Genomic DNA, 11,355 nt, shown 5'->3' with positions numbered 1-11,355 from the left:
CGCCCGCCCCGCGCTGGGCCCCGCCGGGGCCGCTGCCGGCGCTCCGGAGGTGATCCCGGGGCTCAGGAGATGATCTCCGTCTCGTGTCGCGCCAGCGCCGGCGGCAGCGTGGTCCCGCAGGGGCCCGGGAAGTGGAACCTGGAAGGAAGCGGCAGGTTTAGGGCGCTGGCAGCCACCAGCGCATCCCGCTGCTCGCTGCTTTACCTGGCGAGTCTGGCAGGGGGACGGGAGGGAGGGAGGGAGGGAAGAGGAGGAGGAGGAGAGAGGGGTTTGGGCCTTGCAGGGCGTAGGGACAGTCTCCAGCCTCACCCTTTAAACAATACGGTTTGTGTCTTCAGTGAAAATTCCACCATGGAAGAAGAATCCTTTTTTCTTACTTACTAACAGAAACTTAGTATTTCGTAAGCGCTGGGGGGGAAACTAGCCCGTATTTCTCTAAACCCAGCGTTTCAGCAGCTGGACGCAAAGGGCAGGATGGAGGGGACTGAAGGCTGTTTGCCTGAGCAGCGTTACCTGAACCTGTTGGTGGCTGGAGTGGTTTCCATGTTGAACTCCGCGACTGGGACCCCTCTGGCCGAGACCTGCGGGGCGAACATGGCCGCAGGATACACCACGGACGAGGTCCCGACCTGTGGGCAGCGGGACAGAAGTCACCAGAGTAGCAGGACAGCGCTCAAACAGACCAAACCAACCCAGCCCCCAGGTGAGAGCCCTTCTCACAACACTACATGTGCACTGAAGCCTGGGAAATCCCTACAGAAATTAAACCGAATCAGTATCTGTGACTAGCATCACTACAGATGTTGCTGTTTAACTGAGTGTAACAATCAGGAATTGTTTCTCTGATGCAGCTCAAAGAAACCCATTTGTAACTGGAGATAAAAAAAACATCCCGGAAACAAAATGGCATACTTTGTCTTGAGGAAAAATAAAAACCCAACGAAAAGTTCCTTCTGTTACTTGAGATCATTCTGTAAACGGAAGACAACAGTCTAAGCAAGTGATTTGATTAGGGCTCTGGAACCTAAATGGCATATAAGCCACCTTGCAAAAAAGCAGCACATTATAACTTACTTTCTTTTTAAACTGTGCATCAAAATAATTGTATTTTTCACTGTTTGAGAAATTAGAACCATAGAATGGTTTGGATTGGGACACCTTGAAGACCGTCTTGCTCCAATCCCTCTGCAATGGGCAGGGACACTTTTCACTAGCCCAGGTTGCTCAGAGTCCCATCCAACCTGGCCTTGAACACTTCCAGGGATGGGGCATCCACAGCTTCTCTGGGCAACCCATTCCTGTGCCTCACCACCATCACAGTAAAGAATTTCTTCCCATATGTAATCTAAACCCACTCTCTTTAAGTTACAGCCACCACCCCTTGTCCTGATGAGGAATCCCTCTCTGGCTTCCTTGCACACCTCATTAGGTACTGAAAGGCTGCTCTAAGGTCTCCCAAGAGCCTTCTCTTCTCCAGGCTGAACATCCCCACTCTCTCAGCCTGTCTTCACAGGGAGGGTGCTCCAGTACCCTTATCAACTTCATAGCTCTCCTCTGGACTTGCTCCAACAGTTCCATGTCCTTATGCTGGGGCACCAGAACTGTACACAGGGTTCCAGGTGGGGTCTCACCAGAGCAGAATAGAGGGGGAGTGAAATTCAACAGCCAAACAACATTGTCTAATCTCTAACCCCTGTGTACCTGTTGACTTCAGAGTAATGTGTGTACATTTTCAAACTGCAAGGTCTTTTAACGTTTCACCCTGGACACTAGAGAGTCCCTCTGGGGTTTTTAGGTCCCTCAGGGAAGCACAGATGCATCTGCTTCACCCAGGAGGTGCCACATCCTTAGCATGGCCTCCCTGCTGGTTCAGAGGACAGGTAAAGGAAAGCACCACTCACGACCAAGCAGAGGTCACAGATATCCAGCTCCTTCTCCACTGCTGTGAGTACGCCAGGATCCAGGGCTTCACCAAACCACACGACGTGGGGCCGCAGGAGCCCCTTGCAGCCGTCCTCCTCACACCTGTTCAAACACCACAACAGGACAGCGTCACGCTGCTGATGGGGTGCTTTGTGCTGTGGAAGGGCAAAGCAGTTCTCTTTCTCACTTGGGCAGGTCTCACCTGCCATCATTCTCTCTCCTCCTTCACATCCCTCTCCACACCCTCCTCTACCATGTGCTGCTGGACAGAAGGCAGCTTATTCCATGGTACACACATGCTGGAAGTACACATGTGCTGCATGATCCCATGGAAGGGGTTGCTGAACAGTTGTTTGGCACAGATACTTAATTGTGCATTCCCCTTACTCAGCTCCTGAAATGCATTAAAGTTAAAACTTGGCCTCCATCAGCTTTAACAAACCGGCTAACAGGGTTTTAAGAAGAAAATGAACCAAAAGACAGAAGCCTCGTGTTAGCCTCTCTTTCCTTAGGAATCATTAAAAATGCAGTGGCTTTTTCCACCTGCAACTAGCTAAGGCAAAGTTTCAGGCAGTGTAAAAAAGCAACGTGGCACATTCTGTGCCTGTGAGGGACCCCAGCCTAACAGTGGGTGGCACCTGCAAAGTAACAAAACATTTACTGCTGTAGGACTCATTTTCTTGCTGCAATTCTCCTACTATTTCACTTACTACAAACCCCACGAAACTGGGCATGCTTCATCTTGGTGCTCAAGTACACAAACATGCAATGCCTTTAGCACCATGGTAACTTCTACACACTCCTTGTCTGATGCCCCTGTAACTTTAGACTCAGTTTCCTGGGGCAGAGTTCTTTGTCTCCTGTGGAATCCCATGGAATGTCCTTCCAAAACAACATGAACAGTAACATGAAGCTTTGAGGTGCACAAAGCATGAAGAGGTAATAGCTCAAACAAAGTGGTCCATACGTACTGAGGAAGGTCTTCAACTGGAATTGCAGCATCTTGTGTGTCAGGATCTGGAGCCCTGTAGTTACAAAATGGAAATACATGTCCAGCTGTACAAAATGTACTTTATAGATTAATAAAAACGTAGCATTCTCTAAAAATCTTCATATTCTCTAAAGCACACTCTCCAATCAAGAAAACTTTGCAACATCAGCCAACTTCAAACACCTACTACGATCCTAAAATACCACACACAAGGCAGGCAGGAATTTTTCCAGAATTATCCTGGAGCTGAGCAACTGTAATAAGCTGACCAAGACTGTCAAAGGCACGACAATTATTTATGTAACTATCTAAAGGTCTGGTGAAATGTAAAGGGAAAAAAATATCCTAAAAAAATCTTTGAGTATATGCCTGGCCCATCCCCCTGCTCACTTCCTTTTTTAATGGTGGAAGAAAGAATGGATTACCCCTTCCCAGCCAATGCGGGGCAGATCGGGCTCTTGTAATTCGCAGCTACGTTTCCACAGCTGGTGCACCGAGTTTTAAATAAACTACCTGGAACACATGAAGAGGAAACATCAGGGATGAAACGATGGCTCTGAGGTGTGGCTGTGCAGGCAAGTGGTTGTGCTTATCCAGGGCAGCCTTTATTCACAGACCTTGGAGGCTGCACCTTGTGGGTAACTACAGAACGCAACAGCAAAGACAGTCCCACTGTGTCACCTTGTTCTGCCTCAGGACATGAGTAATACACAGTCCCATAATATATTTTTCAGGAAAATCATAATTTAAAATATCACTGAGGAAGATGATTTCTGTTTATTGCTTTTCCTCTTACATCAGAAACATTTTCTTAAAAAAATAAAATCTGCTGGTCAACACCATTTTGTTCCATGCAAAAGTCCAAAACTTCTGTAGCATTACTAACATGCTGTCGAGATGTGCAATATAGCCAAGAGCTAAAATTTGCATCCATTTTGTAAGGAATACAAGTAACCAAAATTAAACTGTTGGCAAGGCTGCATCACTGGGTCTGCAACTGCAAAACAGCTTGTGCAGGTTTCCTATGTCCAAAGCACAAGAGTGGTGGTGGTAAATCCCATTTACACCTTTAGTGATACTCGAGTTAAAAAGCATGACAGTGCTGGAGGACCAAGATGGGTCTTTGTCCTGGGAGACTTCCACCCTGTGGCAGGGCCTGAGGAGTGGAGAAATGAGTGGGGTCACCTCCAAGGATGGTGCTTCCACACCCTCCTTTCTCTCCACACCTATAATTTCATCAGATCCCAAAGCCCCACTGACTCCCTGGTGCTGCACCTGCCTCATGCTCCCCTGGCACTTTGTGGGAGTAAAGAATTCCATTGACTACAGGGAATAGAGGGGAAGGACTGGAAAGAAGAGTAAGGGAAAGAAAGGTAAGGGAATCTCAATTGTTTCCAGTCCCTTTGTCCTTCTGTAGCCAAGGACTGCACAAGTGAGGACACGACAGGATGTAACATTAATAAAAACATAACATTTGTTACAGGACAGAGGAAAAGCACCAGGGCTGGTGAGGCCAGGCTTGCCAATACACCCTTTATTGGTGGCAGTCTGACACTACTACCACACAGTGGAATCCTGGGGGGATTCTTCTCCCCTTTTCTAAGCGAAACCAGCCAGGTGTCACAGCCACATGAATTCAAGTGGATCTGCGGAAAACTGTGCAAGCGAGAAGGGAGAATCAGTTCCTGTGTACTGTCAGATTCCATTACAAACAGAAAGATGAGATTCTGTGATTCTAAAGGAGAGGAATAAAGAGAGGCTATGAAGTAGCTGAAACAACTTCCAAAAGAGAACAGGGTGTTATTGTAAATAACTTTATGCAAGTTATTATAGTTTTAAAGACAAAATTCTTTTATCTCTGTACTTATCCCACTTTCCCTTCTTCCCACACCCCATCCCGGTCTCCTGGCCTGTGAGCCAACTCTTACCGTGAATTTCTAAGAGGTGCTTGGTGCCTGCCTTCCTGTGCAGCTCATCAATATTCTGAGTGATGACCACAACGCTCCTTCCTTGCTTGCTCAGACGCTTCTCGCACTCCGCGATGGCGATGTGGGCTGGATTGGGATGTTTGCTCAGCATCACTTCCCGCCGGTAGTGGTAGAATTCCCACACACGGGAAGGGTTTCGCGCAAAAGCCCCTGGAGTAGCCAGCTCCTGCAAAAGACACAACAGGTCATCCTACAACAAAAGAAGAATCCCTTCCTCAGATGAAGCTTGCTGGATTTCTGCCATTTATACTGCTGCTTGCATCACAAGGTCCTCAAAAGCAGATTATTTATAACCAAATGCAGTTGATAAGAATTTTGTTCCACAGCCCTTACAAGGGTGTCTAGTCAAAGTGTCAGATCAAAAGAGGAAGTAACTCATAGCAAAGGTGTGGTATGTGGGCTCACACTACACTCCAACCATACTCTGTGCTGCCCTACCAAACTGTTGGGAGCTTTGCACAAAGCAAGATGAAATACTCCAATGCACACCCTTTTTTGGCACCCACAACTCTCTTTTCCACAGCAGCCATAAAACTCAGCATCACATGAATATATTTCCCTTGCTAGGGATTTCTTTTCTGCTTTAATTTAAGTGTAACACAAGCCAAATTACACCCATTGTCAAAACCAGAGTCTGTCTTGTATTTTGTGTGCAGGTAAAATTGAAGCTGCTTTTCACAGCAACTTTACTTTTGCCTTATATTTCTCAAAAACGAGGTGCAGCTCAGTCCAGCGCCTCAGTGCACAATTCTGCTGACACAGAAACACTGAATTCAAGTTTCTGATGCAGCAGGACCAGGCATTTGTACACACACACATGCTTTATTTGAATTGATGATCAATGAAAGCAAAAAACTCATCTTTAGAGTCAAAAAATCTAAAAAACTCATCTCTCTGACATTTTTTCAACTTCATCAGATCTCTCAGGAATGCTGTAATTAAAAACCACAAAGAAAGCAGGATGAGACTCATGAGGCCCTTGTAGAGTTCACATTGTTGGTGCTTTTAGCTGTACTCCCAGTGTCTGCTCCCACCTTCTCTCCCAGCTCTGTGGCTCCCAGCACTGGCAAGATCATTCCAGCGTAAGAGACAGAGCCTGTGGAAGACTTAACCTGCCCCAAAATAAAACAGGCCCGAATACATTTTTAAAGGGTGTTATGAGACACCAAGATTAAAATAAAACAACCAGTTTCTATCGTCAGTTCTTCCTTTGGTATTTTGGTTTGTTTTTAAACTCTTAAGAGTTTAAAGCAGGAAAGGTCCCACATGGTAGGAAAACAATGAGGGTGTCAAAAGATGAGCAAACAGCTGAACTGCAGGAAAACAAGGATGGCAGAAAGACTCAGAGCTGCCTGAAAAAAAGTTGTTTTTCTCAAGCAACTGATAAACAGAAGGACAGAAGCAGATCCCCAAGGGCACAGGGAAGAGCTGCAGAGGCAGCTGTAGGGACAGCTCTGTCCCTGCTGCACTGCGGTGGGAGATCTTCCACCCTCCTCCCCGAGCCGTTCCTGACCCTCCACACTCACCTGTGTGACAGACAGAGGCACGGCTGTGCAGGCACAGGCCACCAGTACCTACCTGGGCTTGCCACTTTCTCCAGAAGCCTCCAGCCCCTCTGAAGGTGGGGACGCCACTCTCGGCACTGACCCCGGCTCCGGTGATGATGGCGATGTGCTTGGCTTTGGCAAACACCTCTCGGAAATCAGCCATGCCTGTGCCAGGGCAGGGAAAACAAGGAGCTGCTCAGGTGCTCACACTCTGACCTAAGAGGCCACACTTACGTGTCCAGAAATTACTTCCATACACACCTCCCATGACTTTAATTTCGGAACACCAACTGGTTCCCAAGTTTCTGTATGTTGGAATTTAAAGGGCAATTCCTGGAGATCCTCAAAATACGTGTCTGAGCAAGCTCAGTAGGGCAACATGTGCTAATGTGATTACAGTCAATACTGGAAAGGCAGAGCCTTTAATTAAACCCCCACCCTAGATGCTACCCCAATAACAACTGTTGGCACCACCACCCAGGAACAGTTTGCTTCCTAATTATTACATAAGATCCTGAGATGAAAAAAATACATTTGTTTTGTTGTTGGTTTTGTTTGGTTGTGGGTTTTTTTTATGAAGTATCAACTTCAAAATTAAGGTAAATTGAGAAAACACGTTTTCTTTTTATGCATTTTTCCTGTTTTCTAGGTTTGCAACTGTATTTTTTAACGTGTTATTCCCACAACTTTTTCCCTGCATGGTAAAGTAGTTTGGGAAAAAGATGGAAAATTTCCTTTGCCTTTTTATGTGAGTCAAGACAAGATTAAAAAGGAACAGGTTAGTTATAGACAGACAAAAAAAGACCTTTTGCAGTTTACCTCAGATATTAATTTTAAAGCAACACAGGTTAGAATCACAAAAGGCTGAGGTGGAAGGGACCTCTGGCGATTGTCTTGCTCAACCCCCTCTGCTTAAGCAGGATCAGCCAGAGCAGACTGGCCTGGACAGTGTCCTTTGGGGTGGCTTGTGATATCTCCATGGATAGACTCCATAACCTTCCTGCACAATTCAATCCATTGTTTGACCACCCTCACAGCAGACAAACACCATGGGGTGTTTTTATGCATTGAGAAGATGCCCTGGAGCCTTCATTGCCACAAGGGCTCATCACTGGCTTAAGGCCAACATGATGCCCACTGGATCCCCAGGGACATTCCTGCCCAGCTGGTCACCCCAGCCTGTCCTACTGCCTGAGGCTATTTCTCCCCAGGTGCAGGACCCTCTAGAGTATCAATCACTCCTCCCAGCTTCATATTAGGTGGAAACTTGCCAAGGATACACTCTAGTCCATTGTCCAGATCATTAATGGAGGTGTTAAACAACACTGGCCTCAGTACAGACTCCTACAGTATCCCACGAGTGAGCAGCCTCCAGCTAAACTGTGAGCTGCTCACCACAACCCTAATCCTCACAATTTACTAGGTGGGCTTTCAAATAAAAACCAAACCTCCTGCCCCACAAAAAAAAAAAAAAAAAAAAGAAAAAAAGCCCACCCAAAGGCAGGTAAGTTCCTGTAGGGGGAAAGAGCCACTGGAGAGGTCCCAAGACCCACAGCACAGATGGGGCAGAGAACGCTGCTATTCTGATGTCCCACCTGCAGTTGCAAACCTAAGCTCACAAGCCCGAATGTGTAAAGCTCAGGCCAAAAGCCCTCCCAGCCAGATCTCTGACAGCAGCCAAATGCTGATGCTCAAGGCAGCAGAAAAAGCAAGTTTGCCTCGGCTACCCGACATTAGGGGGGTTGCTGTTGTACCTGTGTGCAGTTTTCTAGTTAAGGCACATTCTCACATTGAAAAACGAAACCAAAATACTCCCAAACAAGCCTCAATGGGTGGCCTGAACAGAGCTCCTGGGGATACCCAGCTCCTGAGCTCTTACAAATGCTTGAGGCCCATTCTTGTACAAAGAAATGAGGAATTAATTTTATTACTCATTAGGATTATGAAAGGGAAATGCAATTAACCATTGCATACTTATGTGCATTAATTATAAACATTACAAATGCATTCGTATTGCAATTATGCTGACTGCAAGGGTTTTTGGAACTATACAGAGCACAGACATAGGTAATTTTACTACCTAGGGGACAAAAAAAGCAACTTCACACTGTTTTAAGCATTTTAAATTAAGCCATGGATTTCACCTAGCACACGAAACCTTCTAGCACTTCAACTCCACCTTAAAAACCTGTCCGGGGTGCTAAAGCAAATACACGTCTTACTTGAACTAGGACGGGCCATTTCCAAGCAAAACTTCTGTTTCTTTGAAGACGAGGCCTTAAGTCCACAATGCGCTTGGGAAACCAACCTTCTAGCGGTAAATTGAAAGAGACACATCAGGATCCGTCGGAAGTGTTTCACCTGGGGAGAAATAAATCAAACATAAGCGGGCCAGGCAGGGTGCGTATTTCTGCCAGTTTCCTGTGAGGAGCTCTCCTTAAAGAACCAGGGGCGAGTGTTCGTCACGGCTTCCTCCTGCACCTGCAGAACACGGAATCATCCCCAACCCGAGACCCTCGGGCCGGGATCACCGCTTTTGTTCAGAACGGGGGAGATCGGCCCTGCTCCAAAGCAGGGCTTTCGGCCGACATTCAACTTACGCGACGCTTCCGAACGGCGCTGCTAACCCGAGGCAGCTCCCAGGACCCGACTGCCCGCCGGCATTTTAAGAAGAGTGGGGAAAAGCAAGGGACGGAGCCGCGACGGGCTGCGAGCCTACGTGCATCTGCCGGCCCGCAGAAGGGCGAAGGGGACAGACAGGGCGGGCGGGCGGAGCCTCGGTAAGGGGGAGGTGGCGGAGGCGGCGACCGCCGGGCCCTCAGGTCTTGTTCCGCCCGCGGGGCCGCCCGGCCCTCACGCAAGCTCAAGGGTCGCGAGTTCGCGGCCCGCCCGCTGCGACTCACCTCGGCCGGCGGCGCCTGAGGCCGAGCCGTGCGGCCCCGCACGTCCCGCCCCGTTCTGCCGGCAGGGCCGGGCCTCGGCGCCGCTCCGCCCTCCCGCGGGGAAGGGGCCGCGGTGTTAAGGCAGCGTGGATGAGCGGATGCAGGGATGGATGCATTGGAGGGATGGATGCATTGGAGGCATCCGCGGGTCGCTTCCAGGCGTTGCGCTGTCCCTGTGCCGTGCCGGAGCGCGCACGGATTAGCTGGGATGAAACGCAAATAGGTCAGGAAAGCTGGATGGCTTTCCAGCGTCATCCCTCTCTGCGGCCCACCCTCGGGCAGTCGCAGTTTACGGGTTCACGGATGAAAACTCCGCTGCACTTGGACAGCACACAATTTTTCTTTTTTTTTTCTTTTTTTTTTTTCTTTTTTTTTTTTTTTAATGAGGAGAGATGGTTTTAGCATGTTTTGCTGCACAAAGAAGGCAGCGCCTGCTCTCATCCAGCCGCCTCCTCTCCACCCTTCCCCAGCCTTAAATCATTACGGTCCTTTTCAGTCAAGAGATTTTGACACATTTTCCTCCGTCCCTTTGGATTCTGTAAATTCCCAGCTAAGAGATGAAGAAGACCCCAAAACCTGTACCCAAAGCGGGGAAAGGCTGAAAAGCAAATCCCACCAGCAGCCTTGTCCAGCGCCGGAGGCGGCTCCTGTCTCCCAGTCCTGTTGGCACAGGACGAGTTACCTGAGCGAGCTCACCTGAGGGAACACCCACAGGCTGCTCCCAGGGGCTGGCAGCCGCAGTTTCCCTCAATACCCTGCTCCGTGGCACTCGCTAGTGTTTACAGAGTACCAGCACCCCGTACTTTGCATCCAGCTCGAAGGAAGCCTTTGGCGGCGGAATGTTGACACAGCGAGTGGCGCTGACTAAACGCTTGTGCTGGTGCTTGCTGGGCTGTGACAGCTGTTCCCCGAGCACTCCGTGTCTCCAATAAAGGCATGTGTGCTCGTAAAAACAGCACATCATAAACTCAGACAACAAGGTGAAGGCCAGCGTGATCTTACTCAGCATTCTAACGACCCTGACGGTCAAAATCATTAATTCTGCGCAGATTGGGAAAACAAACAGAATGGCAGGATTGTTGAATGAGAGACTGGCTCTGCAAAATGTTATTCAGTATCATGATTAGTGCCTGGTTTTTTTTTTTTAACTGAGATCTTGCTACAAACTCTGCTTGTTAGGTAGTGTATTTTAGCTGCTAGTTAATATTAAAAATAAAAAAAAAAGCAATTCACAGTTGCACTATCACCACTATTTTCTTCCACTTTGAATCCAAAGTTCGAGACAGCAAAATCCTAGTCCGACATTGCCAACAGGGAAAAAAAGGTCCTGTTTACATACTAGAGTTTTGAGGAGCACATCAACCAAAGAGCTTTCACTTTCCTATCACACTGTTGCACTCGTTAGCTGTGCTCCTCCTAACTTTACATCAACCCAGGGCAGGGCATGTTAACATGCAAGGTTTGCTAAAGTAGAGGTCTTTTAATAACAACAGAACTCACAATGGCATAGATTATGTGAAATAGGTACAGAAGGACACAAGGTTGGCTTGCTTTGGTCTCTGTGGCATATACAGGTTGCCTACTCCAAGAGCACAATTATCCCAGTGTTTCTGAAGGAATCAGTCATGCATTCTGTATTCTCAGTGGTCTGAAACAATGAAGAGCCCAGCTGATGCTGGCTGATGCTAACCTGGTGTAACTACTGAATGAGTGCTGTAAGAAAATGGCCACATCGATTTTCAAAATTGTTTGTAGTGGTCCTAGACAAACATATTAATGCCAGTGTGTAAGTAGATTTCCCAAAAGGTTTATAAAAAGATTAAAATCTAAACTTCAAGGCACTGGGGTGTTTGGTGTTGATACCTGGCAGTGTTCCACAATAATCTGTGCCTGATAAAAATAATTCTGCATAAAATCTTTTTCTATTACAGTAGTTTCCTCCAGCAGCAGCATCATTAATGCAG

The 11,355-nt window shown here is 47.7% G+C and overlaps 1 protein-coding gene across 2 annotated transcripts; it reads right to left on the bottom strand.

The window, feature by feature from the left end:
• SIRT5 (sirtuin 5) lies at window positions 1-9,415 on the bottom strand. Of its 2 annotated transcripts, none has more exons than XM_058832512.1 (9): window positions 9,353-9,415; window positions 8,672-8,810; window positions 6,481-6,614; window positions 4,843-5,068; window positions 3,340-3,427; window positions 2,895-2,948; window positions 1,902-2,025; window positions 514-629; window positions 1-138 (listed from the first exon to the last, which is right to left on the bottom strand). In XM_058832512.1, the coding sequence occupies exons 2-9, from the start codon at window positions 8,784-8,786 to the stop codon at window positions 63-65; spliced, it is 933 nt and encodes a 310-aa protein (XP_058688495.1). In that variant the 5' UTR covers window positions 8,787-8,810; window positions 9,353-9,415; the 3' UTR covers window positions 1-62. The 2 variants fall into 2 exon arrangements, with proteins under 2 accessions (XP_058688495.1, XP_058688496.1); XM_058832513.1 differs by lacking the exon at window positions 9,353-9,415 and adding an exon at window positions 9,050-9,261.
• Window positions 9,416-11,355: the final 1,940 nt, after the last annotated feature.

Source organism: Poecile atricapillus, chromosome 2, assembly GCF_030490865.1.
Source record: "Poecile atricapillus isolate bPoeAtr1 chromosome 2, bPoeAtr1.hap1, whole genome shotgun sequence".
Taxonomy (NCBI): domain Eukaryota; kingdom Metazoa; phylum Chordata; class Aves; order Passeriformes; family Paridae; genus Poecile; species Poecile atricapillus.
Note: the sequence above shows the minus strand (reverse complement) of the source record. Positions and strands in the feature narration are given on the sequence as shown.

What these genes read in the sequence shown, in the direction of transcription:
- SIRT5 (XM_058832512.1), bottom strand. Translation starts at nt 8,786, where the DNA reads ATGTGTCTCTTTCAATTTACCGCTAGAAGGTTGGTTTCCCAAGCGCAT. An exon ending in TCTGTGACCTCTGCTTGGTC is followed by an intron (nt 630 to 1,901) that starts GTGAGTGGTGCT and finishes CGCTGCCCACAG; the next exon opens with GTCGGGACCTCGTCCGTGGT. An exon ending in CCAGCCACCAACAGGTTCAG is followed by an intron (nt 139 to 513) that starts GTAACGCTGCTC and finishes GCTTCCTTCCAG; the next exon opens with GTTCCACTTCCCGGGCCCCT.